Source organism: Tiliqua scincoides, chromosome 7, assembly GCF_035046505.1.
Source record: "Tiliqua scincoides isolate rTilSci1 chromosome 7, rTilSci1.hap2, whole genome shotgun sequence".
In the NCBI taxonomy this organism is placed as follows: domain Eukaryota; kingdom Metazoa; phylum Chordata; class Lepidosauria; order Squamata; family Scincidae; genus Tiliqua; species Tiliqua scincoides.
In genome coordinates, this window is record NC_089827.1 from 26,753,089 (window position 1) to 26,773,921 (window position 20,833).

The 20,833-nt window shown below is 42.6% G+C and overlaps 1 protein-coding gene across 3 annotated transcripts in view; it reads left to right on the top strand.

The window, feature by feature from the left end:
* The first annotated feature begins 321 nt into the window (after window positions 1–321).
* Window positions 322–20,833, top strand: part of PUS7 (pseudouridine synthase 7) — a 31,755-nt gene continuing 11,243 nt past the window's right edge. The window contains exons 1-11 of one of the 3 annotated variants that reach the window (XM_066633439.1): window positions 322–433; window positions 2,516–2,588; window positions 4,669–5,073; window positions 7,742–7,826; window positions 7,956–8,057; window positions 11,444–11,588; window positions 14,992–15,009; window positions 16,524–16,635; window positions 17,926–18,003; window positions 19,409–19,537; window positions 20,624–20,749. In XM_066633439.1, coding sequence (XP_066489536.1) covers window positions 370–433; window positions 2,516–2,588; window positions 4,669–5,073; window positions 7,742–7,826; window positions 7,956–8,057; window positions 11,444–11,588; window positions 14,992–15,009; window positions 16,524–16,635; window positions 17,926–18,003; window positions 19,409–19,537; window positions 20,624–20,749 — 1,337 coding nt within the window. In that variant the 5' untranslated portion in view covers window positions 322–369. The remainder of the gene's footprint in view (window positions 434–2,515; window positions 2,589–4,668; window positions 5,074–7,741; window positions 7,827–7,955; window positions 8,058–11,443; window positions 11,589–14,991; window positions 15,010–16,523; window positions 16,636–17,925; window positions 18,004–19,408; window positions 19,538–20,623; window positions 20,750–20,833) is intronic. The other 2 variants (XM_066633441.1, XM_066633440.1) reach the window with 2 other exon arrangements.

The window sequence follows — 20,833 nt, forward strand, 5'->3', positions numbered from 1 at the left end:
AGCTGCGTTTCCTAGGGGGGGCATTCCAGATCCGGGCGAGAGCCCTGCGGAGCATGCGTTGCAAAGCGTTCTTGCGGGGCTGGACGCCTGAATTCCCCTGCAAGACCCTGCTGCAGAGCGCTGCCTGCCTCCCTCGGGCAGACGGACAGCTCCACCGCCCTTGCAGCAAGCCTGGCTGTGCAGGAATGCAGGGACTACAGCGCAGCCTGCAGGCGCCTTGCCTTGCATCGGGGAAGGGAAGGGAGCACGTCATGTGCCTGCATGCCCCGGAACAGCCTCGGCTGTGCGCAGAGAGAGACCGCCCTTTCCTTGCCTGGCCCTTCGGAGAGGCTGGGCACGCGTGCTGGCTGCAAGCTTGGCGGAGGTTGTATGCTGGCAGTGCGCTGCAGTGGCCGACGCCTGCGCCTTGTTCCTCTCTGCAAGTTGCCTCCGGGTAAGTGCCTTCAGCTAGCAAGCCCCTTGCACCGGCTGCAGTGGTGGAGCCCCCCTGGATCGAGGCCGGACCCACAGCCCAAGGCATGCAGGCTGAGAACCCAATCCTAGGCATGTCTACTCAGAAATAAGTCCCATTAGAGTAAATGGGGCTTACTCCCAGGAAAGTGTGGATAGGATTTTGTGCGGGGCATGTAGCATAAAGGGGCTCTAAATGGAAGCCATTTCTGCCCAACGTTGCATATATGCAACAGGGATCAAATGTGTACACCTGTGGGCTGGGCAGAAATGGATTAAAAAATGTAAATATTAAAACAATGTATTTTCTTGCATAGTAAGCTACCATAATTTGATTAGTCTCTGCGTCTTGTAACATCCTCTAATTTGTCCTGGTCCCTGCTGGGCTTCTGGGTGTGGGGGCCCCCATTTGCTACTATGTTAATCCAGCCCTAGATTTTGAACTCAGAAGAGGGTGCTGTGCCACACCCCTCTTGCACGCTCTCCCCCTCTACAGGTTGTCCACTTTTCGGTGGCATCAATTCTGCTGAAGTCAAAGACTCTCCCTGCTCCTTTCTTGAACCTTCCTCAGGTGTCAGGTTCAAAGAGGGGTGACTCTCCTCATGTGTCACTGTGTGTGTGCACACACTTATTGTGTATGCCATGTGCAGGGGCAGGAGTGAACGTCTCACATTCAAAATGTGCCTGGTGAAAGTCTGTTTCCTTTGGATTTTCAGAGCTGTGGCATTTATGCGCTATAGCGCCTACCCACCAACTGATGTAATAGAGAAAACTGGTAACTGCCACATTCTTATAGCTCTTTTATAGCACTGTTATGTATGGTAAGAACTGGCTTATAAATCCAATATTGTGCCTACTTTGTTGTTGAGTGAGAAAAAAAAATCGTGTACACTTGTGTACCATTTCCTGTATTCAGGAAAGTAGCATTTTGCAGCAAGATAATGTCACGTAAGTAAGTATGCATGGAAAATAGGCATATCTGTGACACACATATGCATACCGATACGTGTGTCGCTAAAATGTCATTTGTGTTACCAGAGCAATGTAAGTAGAATATTGCTACTAAAATACTGTAGTCCTCTACCTTTTGAATGATAGATGAACTAGTTTACGTACAATGTTTTCAAAACTGTTATGCAGACATAATGCGCAGCTAAACAAGCGCATCGGTAAAGCAGCTACCACGTTTTCCAGACTCACAAAGAGAGTCTGGTCCAACAAGAAGCTGACGGAACATACCAAGATCCAGGTCTACAGAGCTTGCGTCCTGAGTACACTTCTGTACTGCAGCGAGTCATGGACTCTTCGCTCACAACAGGAGAGGAAACTGAGCGCTTTCCACATGCGCTGCCTCCGACGCATCCTCGGTATCACCTGGCAGGACAAAGTTCCAAACAACACAGTCCTGGAACGTGCTGGAATCCCTAGCATGTATTCACTGCTGAAACAGAGACGCCTGCGTTGGCTTGGTCATGTCGTGAGAATGGATGATGGCCGGATCCCAAAGGATCTCCTCTATGGAGAACTCGTGCAAGGAAAGCGCCCTACAGGTAGACCACAGCTGCGATACAAGGACATCTGCAAGAGGGATCTGAAGGCCTTAGGGATGGACCTCAACAAGTGGGAAACCCTGGCCTCTGAGCGGCCCGCTTGGAGGCAGGCTGTGCAGCATGGCCTTTCCCAGTTTGAAGAGACACTTTGCCAACAGTCTGAGGCTAAGAGGCAAAGAAGGAAGGCCCATAGCCAGGGAGACAGACCAGGGACAGACTGCACTTGCTCCCGGTGTGGAAGGGATTGTCACTCCCGGATTGGCCTTTTCAGCCACACTAGACGCTGTGCCAGAACCACCTTTCAGAGCGCGATACCATAGTCTTTCGAGACTGAAGGTTGCCAATACAATACATATGCAGACATACAAGCGGAAGTGTGTTTATTGCGTTCTTTGTGAGATTCATAGAATACTTGAATGTCAGTAAGCTGTTTATCATCGTTGATGTTCTAATCTAGAATGTTCTAATCCAGAATGTATCTTTTCCGTTGCACGTAATCTGCTCTTCTTCAAAAGTTGTTAGTCTTCTGCCTTGGCCTGCCAGAGCGGGGATTCTGAAGCTCCCAGTGAATCTCTCTGTTCCAAAAACGTGAGTAGGCAGTATTCTGCCTCCAGCCAATGCTTAATTCACCCTCCCCTTTCTTATCCAGTAGTCTTCTTTCATCTCTACCTCTTTGGAGGGCTCAAGGTTTCTTCCCTTTCATTGAACTCTGAATGATTGTGGAAGATTCCTTTGGTTGTGGGAAAACAAATTCAGAGCCACAAATGAAATGCATTTGATGGTGATAAGCAAAAAATATTTGCAGTGATAGTGGTGTAGGACAGATACACTCTGGGAAGCACCAAGAGCAAAAATAAACAGCCATCCACCAAGAACACTACACTAGCTTGTTTATACTAGTTTACACAAGCTGCTCCTGACATGGAAAAACTGGTCCTGGTCCGTTCTAAATTTTATGTGGGGAATTGCATGGATGAATTGCTCGGGGTATAAAATGAAAATTTTAAAGGTAAACACTAGATGGGACAGGTTTTTGCTGTTGAAAAGTGGTATATAAACACTTATTGTCACCGTCGTCATCTCCTGGATGTGCAGACTTTGTGCATGTAGGAATTTTTTTTTTGAAGGAGGGGGACAAGCAGTGGTGTGACCACTTCCCTTATGATGTCAGGTGTGATACGAACTAGGGCCTATTTTTTGCTAAGTTGTTTCTGTGGACTGACTTCTAGACAATATAGTGTAGATATTTGTCTGACCATTGTCAAATAAAAGGTATTACAATGATATATAAGAGACTGAGAGTTAAGAGACTAATTGATGAAAGAATTGGAAGTAGGGTCAGCTCAAGACCTCTTGATGGTTGAGGAAGCATGCCAGTTGCTCCTCCCCTTAACCAGTGATGTGCTAGGCTTTGTTTCTCTGACTCTCCAGTCTCTCACTTTCCTCCCCTCCAGATTTCCTTTTCCTTTCTGTCCCTTGCTTCTTTTTCTGATCAAGGGAGTAGGATGAGAAGGAGTAGCAGTGAAGGAGAGTAGGCTGATGGAGATGAATACGCACCCATCAATCTTCTGCTCAAGATTGTTGGCCTCATGGATGGACCAGCCCTGAGTGAAAGAAACCCAATTCTGCATTCTGGCTGCATCATTACAATAATTGCTGTTTTCCTAGATGAGGTCACTGGAAGAACACTTGAAATATTTAGGCCCAAATCCTAACCCACTTTCCAGCACTGGCATAGCTGTGCCAAGGGGACGTGTGCTGCATCCTGCAGTTGAGTGGCACTCACAGAGACCTCCTCAAAGTAAGGGAATGTTTGTTTCTTTACCTTGGAGCTGCATTGCCCTTATGTCAGTGCTGGAAAGTGGGTTCAGATTGTGCCCTTAGGCAGTTAAGCAAGATATTGCTGCCTATCTAATCCTCTCCTCTCCTGAAGCTCTCATATACCTTCATGAAGCAGGAGCAAAAGGAACTTCTCCATTCTGCTGACCTCATAGCAACCCCCTGAAAATCCACTTGTGAGTGGTTGGGGACCCTCTGGAATAGGATGATATGGGGGAGCTGCAGTAGGAAAGGGAGATAAGTGGAAATAGGTTGTCACCTGCTCCACTGACTTAAGATACAGACATCAGGATTACAGTTTAAAAGGCTTTGGAGCTTCTGAGGCCCTGTCTTCAGGGCCTGTAACTGCTTGATATATTGTGTCCAAAATTCAGGGGAACTTCTCATATGCTTTCTCATATGCCTTCCTTCTTTGTATCTGTGGGAAGGTATGTATATCTGCATGAGGGGAGGAGGGATGAGTGCTTGCAGATGAGAGTAACACCTTCACTCTCTGTTCTGAAGTTTTCATAGTAATGCATTTGCAAGTGTTGTCATTGTGGCACTAGCAGATTTGAGGAATGACCCAGGTGATGTCACCTTGTCTGTGGGAGGAAGAACTTACTCCTTTGGGTGCTAGTAATTTTAAGACATGTTCATTTGGAAGTAGACAAGAACATGTCAACATTAATACTTCATAGCTTGATGAAAAATGGAACTTTGGTGTGGTTTATTTTTAATGTATTGATGTTGGATTTTTTTGGAACTGTGCAAGATATTTCAAAAGGATGCAACATAACAATGTAAAAATATGGGAAATCCCCTTATTTTCCTATTTTTCTGGTTGCAGGACTCTATACCACCATCTTTATGCTTTAAGAATGGACACAGTAGAAATTGCGAATGTATCCTTGAAGCGTCCTCATTCTGAAGATGATGAGTCCAATGTGGATGAAATTAAAAGGCAAAGAATTTCAGAAGAGCTACTGAAAAGAGAGAATTCTGACCAGAAGGTTGAAATTGAGGTGGAGCAGCCTGTAAAACCTTTGCTTGAGGTCACAGAAAACAAAATTATCCCAAATGAGGAAAGTGCTGACCAAGATGATGAGGAAGAATTAGATGAAAGTGGTGATGATGGAGGAGGAGATCCAGAGAGCTTTGCAGACATGATGAAGCATGGGCTGACCGAGCTAGATGTTGGCATAACTAAATTTGTTAGTTCTCACAAGGGCTTCAATGGAATATTAAAAGAGAGGTAACCCCTTGTTCTGCCAAGTATCCCAACTCCCTTCTAATGCCTGCTTTTTGGCTAATTAACACCCTCTTTATCTCTAGGAACAACAGCTGTGGTATGCAAAGGAATGAACACAGAACTCCTTATCTATAGCAACTAACCAAATTTATTGCTATAAATACAGACACTCCCTGCAAGACCTCTTGTCCAGAGGCTTTCCCTCCCCAAAACTCCACTTAACTCTGTGGGTGAAGGTCTGACGCCTCCAGTCCAAGTCCAATCTGGTCTCCAAAGCACAGTCCAGTCTTCCCAGTCCAATCTTCTGCAGTAGAGCTCCTCCTCTCCAGCAGTGTTCTTTCCAGCAGAGTGTCTCCGCCAGTAGGGTCCTGGCAGTCCTCTCTTCTGTGTCCTCCAGCAGAGTTCTGGCAGTCCCCTTCTCCCAGTGTGGGTCCATCCAGGTTTCCCGCTGAGTCAGCATCCAGCTTCTGGCTGGGTCAGCGTCCCACTCTTGGTCCTGGGTCAGGGTAGCTCTGTCTCCTCCCAAAGCTGCCTTTTATCCTTGGATGTCTCATGATCCAAATGCAGCTCAGCTGTGAGCTACCTCATTAGCTCCAAATTAGGCTCAGGTGAGCCATCCCTTCAGTCCAAGTCCATTCAAAGTCCCATCAAGGTCAAATGAAGCTCAGGTCTCCATTGGCCTTGTTTGATTACAGCTGTGGAGCCAGCCCTGCCCTTCCCAGAGCTGTCAAACAGCTGTCAAAACAGGGAATCGCTGTCAACACCACATCATCCACCTGATGATCTTCCATTACACCCCTAATGTCTTGATGCTTTGGAGTAACTTGAAATACCTTGAATTGTGCTGGTTAAACTGCAATTTGAACTTGTTCCTGAAAAGAGGTACTCAACTTTGCTCCTGTCCTTCTGCTACCTCCTTACTCATAGCTTGGTCCTAACATACTTTCTCGAAAGTGTGTTCCATTGAGGATGTTGCAGCTTGCACAGACCAACCTTGCTCTCAAGATGCCTCTTTAGAATTTGCTTTTTGCTTGGAGCTATTGGTTTAACCCTTCAATCTCTATCCCCAGTTGAAATGAACCTAATACCACAATCCTATAAGTGTTTATTTGGCAGCAAGTCCCGCTGTCTTCAGTGGGGTTTGCTCTTAGGTGGATGTGTACAGGATTGCGACCTAAGTGCATGTAACTGCATTTGCTCACTGTCTTCCTTGGTAAGGGTTGCACTCCCTTTCACCCCCATTGTTGACATTAAGGTTGTTTGGCCCTTGGAACAGGAACCTGTTTTTTTTTTCTTGCTCATACTCAGTAGAGCATCACATACATGGACAGTGCTATGTAAAAAACATTGGCTGTTGCATATTTGATTTGGCCTGTGCAGTTACTGTGGGTCAAAGAGACTTGGCAAGTGCCGTACAAAGGATGGTATTGATCTGCTGTGATAGCAGTTTAGGTGCTTCAAGGTAGTGCAGTTGGAGAAGCAGTTGTTCATATTTACTTGTTTCTCGGCATTGGGGCCCTTAAATAGAATGCTGTCAGCTGCTCACTTGGCTTTGTTATCTCTAATTCTATATAGTGGAATATTCCTTGCTGCCCTTTGACTCTGCAGAATCCTCTAACGCAGCCATCAGAATTAAAGTACACGATAATTAGTATTGAACAGCATGTCCACTAGTCTATTTATAATGAAGTCTTTTATCTGGAAGCTAATTTGCTAATTTCCATTACTGGAAAAATGGATTATATTTCTATTGCTTAAAAGGTGGGATTGCCTTTGGTTTCTGTTTGTGAATTTTAGGGAATACAAATTAGTACTTGTTTTTAATTAAAAACATTAGTTTTTAGATGGCTCAAAATATGATACAGCCTTGACAAATCTTGCAGTTTGACCTGGTATCTTGTTTTAAGGCTGTGGCTCTGTACACATTTATTTGGGATGAGCCCTTATTGGGCTTTCTGGAACTTTCTTCTGAGTAAGCATGCTTAGGATTGCGTTGCACGACTCATTGGCTTGGTCAGGTGAGGTGCTGACATCTTGCAAACCATGGTTTACAAAGGGCCTCATGAATGTGTATGATCTTCCCACCTGTGGAGCAGTTTCCCCTCTCCCATCTTCCTTTATGCTGAGCATTAAAACTGTGTTTTCTTGTAACTTAACACTGTTGCAAATCATGGTTCCCGTTCCCTTGTAAACCAGAGATTAAAATTTGGTTGTGGGTTTGCTTACCACAGCCTTGAAAAAACCATGGATTGTGTCCATGCAGATGTAATGGGAAATTATAATTGACTCTTGGTTAGAGGAAGGGCATGAGTATTTCCCAGGTTCCCTCATAATTTGCAAGCTGTGACTTGCAAGAAGCTGGCATTGATGTCCTTGCTGGGCTGGCTTATTGAATACTCCCTCTAAAAATGTGAAAACCAATTCCTTTGCAAAGGAGACACAACAGTGTATACTGTATATATTATGCTTTAAAATGGTGAAATACTGAAATAGGAAATGGGTGCTCTTTTAATGCCCCTTAAGCAAAAGCTTGAAAACAAAGCTTGTTTCTGAATTGTAGGAATTGATGCAAATCTGTGCAAATGTGTTCAAGATTGGAATCTAAACATAATTTTTTCCCCCGGAAGTATGTATAGAACTTGACTGACCTGACTGTCTTGACTTTTCCTAGATACTCAGATTTTGTTGTTCATGAAATAGGAAAAGATGGTCATATCATCCATTTAGATGACTTCTCTGTGCCGGTAGATAATGAGGTAACTTTTTTTCCCCTTTGCATAGCCTTTCTAGTGAAACAAAGACTATAATTCCAGTCTTTTGGTAAATGATTGGCATACACCAGATTTGTATTTACATATTGTTGTGTTTATTAATTACCTTTTTAGGATCCTTCTGAAGAGATCTTTACTGTGTTGTCAGTTGAAGATAAACAGCAGTTAGAAGAACTTCAGCTTTTTAAGAATAAAGAAGGCAATGTTGCCATTGAGGTAAATGGTCACCTCAAATGGGACCAAACTGTTCTGTGTTTATGGAAGGTGATCTCTTTAAATGACTGCAGTTGAAGGGTTATAAAATGGTGGCCGCTAGATGTTAATGTTTACAAAATGTTTGCTGCAAAGTGGCACTGAGAAGGGATAGTTTGAAAAGGAATGGAAATGAATTGGGGTGATGCTTAGCCTTCCTGACTTGCATAAGTAAACAAATAGTTTGTATAATATGCAAATAATAATTAGACCTCCTAAATTTGGTGAACTGGAATAGGGAATCCTATGTGTTGATTATCTTGTGGAGGTATTTGTGTCTACTTCCGAGTGCATGTGCATAAAGCAATACCACATTATTTTCCTGTCAAATGTTAATTGAGCCACCTGGAAAAGATGGTAATTGCAGTGGCTGGAGTGGGGAAGGAACCCTGTGAACTGTGGGGAAAAAAATCCATGGGGAATTGCAGTTGGAGAACCATAAGAAAAGCCGTGGTGAAAGTAACATCTGCTTTGGCTCTTTGCTTGAATAGAAATTGATGATACTAAAATTCTGTAGATTAAATATGAGTATTAGTTGTGGCTAGCACTGCATCCATGCCTTTTGTTTCTTGCTTAGGAACTCTTCCTACTTGCCAAAATACCTTTTAGGTTAATGTTTTTGTCCTCCTGAATCTTGGTTGCCTGACTGTTTCAATGGAGGGATTATGCAAATAGGATTAAACCAGCATCTGCTCAGTTAGATAAATTGCTCCATAGAGAGGAAGTTGAATTTGATCTTCTACTGTAAAGAAAAACAGAGATATGGGAATGAAGAATAGATGGCTGTTTGAAATTACCAATTGCAAACTAAAGGAGTTCTGAATTGGAATAAACTTAGACCCAGTTCTCACAAATAGCAACTGTAGAAATCCACCTGTTTCTGGACTGCACCATTTTAGGCTGCAGAGTGGTTTCCCATGACTGAATGCTCCTCCATACAAAAAGAAGTTCCCTGATAGAAGCACTAGGGTGTTGGATGATGGTTCTAGTTTAGCTTTCTCCTTGGTGTTCTTGGTGTGTGTGTGTTTAACTTGCAGAGAAGTATTTTTGTGTGGAGGAAATGCATTCAGATGTGTGACCCTAACCTGCAGTCTGGAGTACAGTTCAGAAACAGACTTATTTCCTCATTTGCTGTTTGTGAAAGCTAGCCTTAGGCAGCATAACGGGGGAAGTGTTTCATTTTAAGAATCTCTTTTCCTTTGTGGTCCTTTTCGTGTATGTGGGGGGGGGGTGTTTTTTATGCCAGCACACATTTATTTATTTTACAGATTTATACCACACTTTTCCAGCAGTGCTCAAGGCAGCTTACAAAACCAGACATAAAATAGATAAATATAAAATAAATCTATAAAAACTGTAGTAAAAAATAGTAACAAATCCAATTATATCATAAAATTACACAATCCATTATAAAAAGCATTCTCATCAAATATAAAAGCAGAAACCAGCAGCTGCTTAAAAACTCCAATAAATATGTAGCAGCATAAAAATCAAAACTGCATATCCAAGCAGTCAATAAGCCAGTTCTCCCAACCTCCTATTTAATCCACCCAGCCACCCAAATTCTGAAATAACAGAAGTCTAACTCCTGCTTGAAACATTGTTAAAGAGCAATTCTCAAACTGAAAGGGAGGAAGTTCCATAACTGTAGTGCCAGGACAGAGAAGACCCTACTTGCCTCCAGCCTCTTAACATCTGTCTAACATCCTCTAACATCTGTCAGTAGTGGCACTCGAAGCCCCCTCAGTCTTTAAAGGGCAGACCAGAATATATGCAGCAGTTAGTCTCTCAGGGACCCTGGTCCCAGGCAGTAAAGGATTTTACAGTTAAAACCAGCATCTGGAATTGCGCCCAGAAATGAATTGGCACGCAGTTCTGCTTCTGGAGCAGCAGCCCAATAGTCAAACCACCAAGCCCCAGTGGCCATACTGGCCAGTAGCAATGTATCACTGCCAATTAACAGCCCAATCCTATGCACACTTTCCTGGGAGTAAGCCCCATTTACACTAATGGGACTTACTTTTGAGTAGATATGCATAGGATTGGGCTGTAAATCATGCACTGTAAATGTGGTCTGGAAGGTACCAACTGCTACACTAACATCTTAAATAGTATATTGGGCTGTTGTTGGCAGGGTGATTGCTCAAATGCTGGCTCAGACGATGTGGTCAGTACTTGGGTAAATGATACTAGATTAGAATATCTGTTATTACAATGCCATTTACAGTATTCATATACTGTTATGGCTTTTTCCTTTTTAAAATTGCAAATGATAGTTTCATAGCTGAATTGTATGCTGTCCGGAGTATCAGCTCCTATATGGGTAAAACTTGGAGCATACCAATGGCAGCTCGTCCCCAAGAGATACTTTTCATACTCTTTGGATTAAAAATTAAAAAAAATATAGTTGGGGGCTCCCTTATCCATGGATCCCATATCCATGGATTCACTCATCTGCGAATCGGGTCCACAGGCCCCCCTCCCGCGAGGGGTCACCTCTTCCCTCACCTCCAGAGGATCTTCTGAGCCCAGCAGAGGTCGTGCACAACCATCTGTGGCCTCTGCCTAGCTCCAACTGTCTCTTAGAGTCAAAAACATTTATTTTTTTGAAAAACCAGAAGTGACATTTTTAATGCCTTATAGGAATTGGGAGCTCTGCTCTGGGGAGTGGAGGGGGCGTTCACCCATATCAGTGGTTTCACTTACCCATGGGGGATTCCAGAATGGAATCCCCATGGATACGGGGGCAGTCCTGTAATAATTCAGGAGACATAGCTTTGTTGCAGTTCATTGCCAATCCCCTGTCTAGCCTGGGTGGAGATGTGCCTCTTTGAGGTTTGCTGTCATGTGATTATGTCTCAGCTAAAAGCCTAGCCATCAGCTTAATTGTGTAGGATATCCTAGCCAGGAAAGCCTGTACTTGACGGCTTCCCAACGAAAACCAGAAGTGCCTGGTTTTTTCTTTTTTTAAACATTTGGAGGGGCAAGTATCTTTGCAGAGGGCTTCCTGGACCCCCTCCGGACCACTCAGGACAATGGTGCTGGAGTGAGTGGAATAAAAACCCTCCCCTTCCTGACAGCAGCATGATCCTGTGGATCACGTTGTTGCTTAGCCTCTCCCCCGCACACACTTACCTTGGTTCTCAAATTCTGAGTTTGAGAACCTCAGTTATAGGACAAAGGAGCATTAATATGGTATCTGGCCTCACTCTATTAGGCCTTAATTGGCTTTCCAGTTTTTTTTTGTTTTAGTATTTCTGCATCTAGTTTTCAAATACAAAAGGCATTTTATGCTTGTTGCGCTAAATATCACAATTTCTATTTTTTTATTCTGCTATGCTGCTTCTTAGGTAATTGAAGACACTAAAGAGAAGAGAACAGTTATACACCAAGCTGTAAAATCCTTGTTTCCAGGATTAGAGACTAAAACAGAAGATCGAGATGGAAAAAAATACATTGTTGCATATCATGCAGCTGGGAAAAAGGCACTTGCAAGTGAGTGTGACTATTACTACTTCAAAATTATAAAAATAAAATTGTTCTATAGTGTACCCTGATCATGTGACAGTAACTCTTAAAACCTAATGTCGCGATTCACCAACCTGAGAAGCCCCCATCCAGAAACCGGAAGTGGGTTGTGATCACATTTTTTTCAATGTTCTGACATGTGGGGAGCCCTGCAGAGGGCTTTGCGGAGCTTCTCGCATCTCCAGGAGGCCAGTGCAAACATATGTGAGTAAAAAAAAAAAACTCCTCTGTCCCTGCTGGTGGCACGATCCTGAAGATTGCTTTGCCACCATCCCCCCTGCCCCCACAAAGATGTATTGCAGCTCACACTCTACACGTGAGTTTGAGAACTGCTGCTCTTAGCAGTTGACCTGACATTTCTGCAGCCTTGTTCCGGTGTTCATGTGGACGCAGATGTGAGAGTCCACTTGTGGCAAGCAGTGTGCTGAATGGCTAAAGTCATCTAGAACACATGTTCGGTGCTTTAATTCTTACTGATATGTGGACCCACCACCTTACTAGATCACTGCTTGAATCTGACATGGGGGCTCTAGCTCAGGGGTCTCCAAACCCTGGCCCGGGGGCCAGATGCGGCCCACAGAGAGCCTCTATTTGACCCTTGGCCAGCCTCTGATCCCCTGAGAGCCTCTGGCCCAGTTGACCAAACACTACCAGAGTTGTGCTTTTGGGGTGGCGGAAGGAGGTCCATTTAAGTGTGTGCTTTATTTCCTGGGCTGTGTTCGTGCTTGGAGAAGTCCTGGACATTTGAGCCCATTAATTTATTCATTCATCTAAGTTCCATCTCTAATGCATTTATTTAAATTTTATATTAAATTTTAAGTTTTTCCGGCCTTTGCCACTGTGTCAGGTACTTCAGGCGGCCCTTTGGCCGAAAAGTTTAGGCCAAAGGGCCTAAACACCCCTGCTCTAGCTCATGAAAGCTTATGACACAATTAGCATGTGGAGGAATTAAATGAATCAATACTTGAAAGTCTCATATTTGCAAAGGACCCATTTTAATTACCCAGGTAATGTAAGAAATCCATACCCCTTTGTGGTATCTGCCACCCTGTACAAATTCCATGAGTATCCCAGGAAGTGCTGGTGGCTAGTAGTGGCAGGATGAACAGCGGGGTGATGACATCATTGCCAGGTGCTTGAACCTGAAGTGACACTGTTGGTGTCGCAGCTGGCTGAGATCCTGGCTGGGATGACTTGGGGGGAAGCAGAAATGTAAAAGGGGGGGGAGAGAGGGTAGGTGGGAGAGCAAAGTTGGGAGAGCCCAAATGAAGGCAGGAAGGAAGAGGCAACAGAAATGAGGGAAGAGACAAGCAGCATCACTAAAGGTGATGGGAGTAAAGGTGTGAGGAGCAACCCAGCAGGAGGATAAAGGAAAGAGGAAAGGAAGGCCTTAAAGGAAAGAGGGCAAAGCAGAGGGGGAGGGAGAGAGGAAACAAAGGTGAAACATAAGGAAGGCAAACGGGGAAGAGGTTTTGATGGACTTGTCCCCATAGAGTCCCACTGAGCTACCAGGTTGGGACCAAGTCATACAAGTAGAAGGCTTCCCAGGCTGTTCAGGCTTCTCTCAAGCAGAGGAGGAGATCCCTGGCTGCCATAGGAGTTGCAAGCCAAGAAAGGTGTGGCAGCTCTGCACCCCAGTGCTCACAAATGGGCCCAGCATACATAGGCTGAAGAGAGTCCCTCTGAGAGGCTGAACACCATCAGCATGTATCTATAAATAGGAAGAAGATAATGTCAGGGAAGTGGGGGAACTTCCAGGCAGTACAAAGTATCTATAAATATCTACGCAGCATCTTCTTGGTTGTCAACTGTTGTGCTTTGGAGCCCCCTGTTGCCTCCCAGCACCTTGGATGTCATACCCCAACCCCTGTGATGTGGACCTCCTCCTTGGGTCAGCTGCCAGCGATCAGTGACCCTCCTACCCTTGCTGCAGGAAAAAACGGAAAAACCTTTTAGTGTACCAGCCAACATTATTTGTAGGATACGTTCTCAGACATGGAGTGGCAGTAGATCCTGATTACATGAGCAAATCTTGCCAATGAAATGCCGGAAGCAAAAGGCCATTTTAATTTGGTGCCCATCTTTCTGCTGCAGTGGCCAAATACTTACATTCAATCATCTTTGATTCCATAGTGAAAAGAGAAAAAGCTTAGATGGGGGTTTAACAATAAATGGTACCAGAATTTTAGTTAGTGAGAAATTTTCTCTCTGATCTGGGATTGTCAGTGCTCATAACAGAAGTAATAGTTGGGCTGAATCTGAAATGCAAAGAACATTTTCTGACCTTATCATAGAGTTGCCATTAGAAAATCCTCTGGCCTGCATTTGTGCTTTTAATGGCAGTTTTATTTTGATCTGCAGAAATTAGCAGGTAGTGCTTGTCAACACACCATCACAAGTGTCCCCTGCTTAATTCTGCAGATCACACTGCCATTGAAGGTGTTCTATAGGGGCTGGTAAAAGAAGTTGGTAGATCTAGCTTATGCTGGCCTATGGTCTTGGAGTATTGCTGCAGAATCCATGTGTCTGTATAAAATAAAAAACCAGTGTCTCCAGCTATAGATTTATTCCTTATTCATTACTGTGATGTTGGGAGGTATAATTGTCTGTGTACTGCATTGAAAATACAAAGACAGTCTCTATGTTTGCATGCGTTGTGCATGAATTATGCATGTTTACAGGTATAAAAGAAATCTTCAAACCATGCTCTTCATCTTCCCTTATTCAACTCTTGGAGAAAAATGCATGTGTGTGTTTAGTAACACATTAAAGAGATGGCGGGAAGGGGGAAATACAAACAGCTTTATATGATGCAATGAAACTTCAGGCAGTGTTGGTCCCACTGGGTCCCTCAACCATCTGTACACTTCTCTCACTATATAGTTTAAATAAACTTGACTGTATAAGGCATTATGAACAAGTTTCCATATGCGTAAGTATTTGGCAGAATCAGTGTGTTAGTTCTTTGAGGGGCAGGGTCTATACGCCAGCATTGGAATTGAATTCCAATTAATTAGGTTTTCTCAGTTTTGAATTGGAGGTGCTTCTATTTGATACACGTGAACATTTAACAACTTTTTGTTTATCAATTCTCTGCATTGCTGCCCTCAGTGTAGTTTGTTGCATCAGTAACCGAAGCCTTCCATTTGTTCACTTCCTGATACTCCTCTGCACGATTCCATTGCTTAGCTGTCTAAAAGAGATGTCAGTCACTAACTGTTGAATGCTCCAGACATCTACAGCAGAAATTGTCATACAACTCATAAATTTGCATGTTCCTGTCTGAAGCACTTTGATACCTTTTAAAATATAAAAATAAAAGTAAAAATAAACTGCTCTCTTATGCTCTTTACCCTATGCCTATGAACAGAGGTCAGAACTTCAACAGGTAAGAGATGTTAGCATTTCATGTTAGCAAAAAATGAAATGCCAATCAAATTGACAATAGTTCAAATCCACTAAATAGTGAAGAAATCTGATAAAATAACTTAGTGGTGCAAATATATGTAATCAAATCCTATCCATGTTTATCTTGAAGTCAGTCCCACTGGGTTCAATGGGGCTTATTTCTAAGCAAGTGTGCATAGGATTCCAAGCTTAAAAGAACAAACTACAGTTTGTTTCATCTTGTGTTCAGCTACAGTGGAAATATTGTTAGCACCGAGACAGGATAATGATCTCTAGTAATAATAACCTCAGCATAGAAAACCTCTTGATATTTAGAAATCACTAGCACACAGAATTCTTATTTTTCACAAAATAGTTAACACCTAAAACATTCCAACTTTGCTTATTTGAAGTCCATAGCCAATGTTAATTGTTCCTAATTATAAACCTCCTAAAATATTCTTTATATAAAATGCTGACTTAGAACAACAGAAGACTTAAATTTTGAAAGCCATGAAGATAACTTGCAGTGGAAATGTAATTCGTAAATATGGTTAATGCCAACTGTAACTTGAAAATCCTTTGAACACCATGGTTTCATATTCTGGGTTGTGGCCAGCCCTTAACTACAGTTAATAGAAATGCTTAATCATAGTTAAGAAAACAAATAATATTAAATATTATGTCTGCATAAGGCCATAATCTTGGTTATGACATGATTAATGTTACCTCTAATTATCTTATAGCTTGGCTCCTGCTGTGGAATATGAACTTCAACTTAGGTTGAGACAGAGAACCAGTGCACATGTAACACCAAATCACGGTTTGGCACTATGGGAGCAAGCCCTATGCATCTGCATTCCTGCTTTCCTTGCATACTCTGTGTGAGGTTTGCCACACACCAGAGAACTTCAGTGAAGCATGTGAGAGGAGGTAGGGAGCATACAAGTTTGAGACTTAGTGATGTAATGCCAAACCACAGTTTGGAGCTGCATATGAACTGCCCCAATCTTTTGTTGAATGCCACACAAGGATTTGAACCTAGTTTCCCAAGTCCAAATCAACCTTTTGAGCCACTGCATCATATGGACAATAACTGCAGAATTCAGAAAAAGTGCAGCCATTGCATTGATAATATAATCTGTGAACTTGAATACTCAATATAGTTACCATTTTACAAAAGAGCTTTTTCCTGACCTCATTCTGTGTGAACAAATCCCAATGATCTATATTTTCAGATGGTGACAATTTATTTTGACCACCAATGTTTTGTGAGAATAATATGTTGCATGGTTGTAATGAACTTCAACTTATGTGCCACAATGAAGTCTGAAGAAATTGCTGGCAAATATCTAGTTTTCTGGAACAAAGAAGTGAATTTGAGACTTTCCCCCAGAATTGGGGAGTGCAATGGCAAGTGCGCAAGCTGTAGTTTACCAATTAAACTTAAGTGAAAACCGTGACATTTTTTATAATTTTTAACATTTTGTACGTTTTAAAATTTTGTCTTCAAAGATCCAAGAAAACATTCTTGGCCAAAATCTAGGGGAAGTTATTGCCACTTCGTCTTATACAAAGAAAACAAGGATACTATGGATGCCATCAATGTGCTATCAAAATTTTTGAGGTGCGTCAGTTTTTTTTTGTAAATCTAAGAAATGAGATGCTTGTATCTGGCAATAGAAATATTTGTTTTCAGGTTATTGGAGTAACACAGTAGCATGACTACTTCTCAGTGGTCAAACACAAAGATAGAAAGAAGTAAAAAAGTACTTTGCATTCAGTTGTAATTCCATACCATGGTTTAGCATTGCAAAAATGAGCAGGCTTGTGCCCTCCTTTCTCTCTTTGCATACCATGATTGAATGCCCAATCCTAACCAACTTTCTAGTGCTGATGTACCTGCAATGCGCCCTTGTGGTAAGGGAACAAATAATCCCTTACCTTGAGGAGGCCTCTATGACTGCCCCCACTGCAGGATGCAGTTTGCATTCCCCATTGGCGTGGCTGCAGCTGAGCCAGGTTTGTTAGGCTTGTGCTGTGAGAGTCTCTTCCTTGTTCAGCAGCAAATCATAGTTTGCCAGATTTTGCAAAAATGTTGCAAACTAACATTGCCTCTGAACAGCCTCATCGAATCCATGCAGCAGTGCATAACGTATTCAGGGATTGGCATATAAGAAATTCCTGTAGATGCGTTTGCTTGGAACTCATTCTTACTGTGAGTTTGTCAGGGTGTGATCTCTCTGTGAGCTCTGAATGCAGTCTCTCTTATTCACTATATAGTTTAACAGTATTGTATTTAATTTATTATTGTTATTTTTAACAGTATTTATATATCGCTTTTCAACAAAAGGTCACAAAGCAGTTTACAGGTGAAGTAAAATAATTAATGTAATATCAGTACAGGCATCCCCCTGTATTCGCGGATGCAGTATCCACAGTTTCAGTTGGCCATGGTTCAAAAATGTGCACCCCTGCATCATGCAAATTACTCATCTACTGGTGTCTGGAGCCTTCCTGGGTCTCACTGGCTCTTTGTTCACTGCAAAGTGGAAGCAGGAAACACTTGCAGGTACTTACAGAAAGCAAGACCAAGGATTGAAAAGAACAAGATGCTTATCATAGAGTTCAAAGAGCTTAGCATCACATTGTTTTCAGTTCTCTGCCTCATTTGGTGTGTTTCCTACTTCCATTTGGTAGTCAGTAAATCTGTGTGATGGGGGGCACAATGGGGGGATTTTTGAACCTTTGAATAGGATTCCCTCCCCAATATCTGTGATTCCCATATTCGCTTGGAGGGGACATATCCCCTGTAGATATGGGGGGATGCTTGTACATACTAATGTAATAACATCACACATTTGTATTCTAGTTTTGTTATGGCTCAGCTTTTCCTTTCCCTCCCTTTTTTTTAAAGAGTTAAGCCAAACATATTTTCCTACATGGGAACCAAAGACAAAAGAGCTATTACAGTTCAAGAAATTGCTGTTCTTAGGTAAGTAAAAATAAGAGAGGTCTTTGTTCATCTCAGTGAAATACTTAATTTTGGTCTGATGTTCAAGAGGAAGCTTCTGTTTGCAGTGGGAACTCTCAACAGCAGAAGTACTGGTCTGAATTTGATTCTTACTTTTGGTCTCCTTGGAGCATGATCTAAACCAAGGCTGTCCAAACTTTTTGGCAGGAAGGCCACATCATCTCTCTGACACTGTGTGGGTGGCCGGGAAAGAAAAGAATTAATTTACATTTCAATTTTGAATAAATTTACATAAATGAATATATTAGAGATGGAACTTATATGAATGAGTCAGGTCTTACAATAGCTCAACGCCTATAAAAGGCCTTGCACAAAGCAAGGCCAGCCTTTCCTTCACTGCTGCTGCTGCTGTATCACAGACATGAAACAACAAGCAGAGGAGGGAGCCCTCGTCCCACAGCTCATGCAAGAGGTCAAATGGTTGGCTGTCATGCTGAGAGCAATTGCATCAGGCCAGTGCGGACTCCAGTAAATCTTCGGAGGGCCAGAGGCTCATTGGAGACTGGGGTCTCCCTGAGGGCCAGATTGGGAGTCCTCGAGGGCCACAAGTGGCCCCAGGGCCAGGGTTTGGGCACCCCTGATCTAAACCTTTCCTTCTGAACCTTTCCTTGAGCTGGTATTGCCATCCCTACACCAACTCAGTGTTGCAAACATGCACATTTGCAATTACTTGTGAGATGACTTGGCCAACGTGAAGGCCTGCGCTGGCCTGGCAATGCCACATCCCATCCTAGTGCCAGTTTGCACAGGTAAGGGTGCACCAGGCAATGTGAGGAATGGCAGGAGGGCAATCTGGAGGTGGAGAGGGGGTGTTTTGGGGCAGGGGGAAGGCAAAATGGGGGAGGATTGGGCCTGAGAGGAGGGGTGGACTCTGCAGAGGCCTCCTTCATCATATCCTAATCCCTTCCATGGTTGGGCAGCTCTACACAGGGCTTCCTGGATTTGCGCCAGCTAAATAACTGGCATGGATTCAGGAAGCCCTATAGTGACTCGGGCTCAAAATGGGGTAAGGGGAAATATATCCCTGAGGAGACTTCAAGATGCCTTCTGAGCTGCGTTGGATACGTTGTCTTGGCTGTGCCAGTGCAGTTTAAGATTAGTTAGGATTTCATCTTCATTTGTTCTGAATGAAAAAATAGGAGCAGACCTGGTTAACTAAGAGCTATAGATTTTCTTCTGAAAAAGTAATAATGTAACTAGTGACATGGTTATCTCAGAAGCAGAAATCAGTACAGGCATATAGTTACTTGATAGTGAGAATGGGCATGCCTATGATTTTATTACACAGGCTACCTTGAGACATTGTAACCAACTGGTTTCCTATATGGTAACTGTTTTCTTTTGAAATCTTTTGCTTCTTGTGTAGAATCACTGCACAAAGGTTGGCTCATTTAAACAAATGTCTGATGAATTTCAAGCTCGGAAACTTTAGTTACAAGAACCATCCACTGAAGTTGGGAGAATTGCAAGGAAACCATTTCACTGTAGTTCTCAGGTAAAAAGAAAAGCAGAGTGTCATGTTCCATCTGTGTACTTGTTAGAAATTTCTTTCTGTTCACCAAATGAATTAGTGTTATGTTTTTTGAGACAAGTAATGGATTCAGTTGTTTAGGTATACTGAAGTTAAAACAAAGCAAGATTGTTGGAGTGGGGATATCCACCAAGTTCTCAAATATCCCTCAGTGTTAAGAATATCCCTGACCAAGATGATCTTTAAGCAGTCTCTTTAATACTTTAATACTCTTTAATACTATTTAAAGTTGGGTTGTTTTTTTTACAGTTATTGTTTTGGCATGTTTCTCTTACTGCATCTTCACACGTTGCTTGTCTAATGGCAGTTAAAGCTCATCCTTAGGACTCAGTTTGCATGTGTGTGCAAAATTTCTGTGCAGTTGTGGAATCTGGTATCTTGCACAGACAATTAGAGAGGAGTGTTTGTTTTTAGGCAAGTTTCTGTCCCTTATAGCTGATGGAAGTGCAGTTAGAAAATGTACAGTATAGTGAAACCTCAGAAACCAGGAGGTGGGGGGGAGCCTTATGAAGAACTGATCTAGTTAAGATGAGACTTTATTGTCTTGCAAATGGATAAGGCCACAGCTATGACTTCCCATCTCCTTGTCATTAACACTTATTTGGGAGTGGCATAAATTGGTCTTTTTTTCCTGACCTAATTGGCACACACTAAGAGGGATTGGGGAACAGGACTTGTTGGTTTTCTTAAGGGAAGGAGGTTTGTCTTGCATATTAAGAAAAAATATTCCTTTAAAAAAACTATCCACCCTTACTTGAGCTGCAACTTAAGGAGTATCTCATTTGTAGAGAAATCTTCAGTGTGTTTCTCTCATGTTGCTCCCTTTATATAAGCTCTTTTTATATAAGCTCTTTATATTATATATACCTATAAATAAACGACTTTCCTATGCATGTTCATTCAGAAGTAAGTTCCACTGTTTAATGTGTGGCTTACTCCAAGTAAGTATGTATAGGATTGCAACTTAAATATAGTAATTACTTTTGACTTTTATAGTTGACAGTCTTAACATGGAGTGTCTTGTGTTCTTCTACAATGTTACTTTACCAGAAATATAACGGGGACTGATGATCAAGTTCAACAAGCCATGCACTCTCTCAGGGAAATTGGATTCATTAACTACTATGGAATGCAAAGATTTGGAACTACAGCTGTTCCTACATATCAAGTTGGAAGGTGTGCTGCTTTTTATTTTGAATACACAGGCATGTTAAGCCCCAGTGTCCAGTGAATAAGACTTCTAGACTTGGGAGATATGGT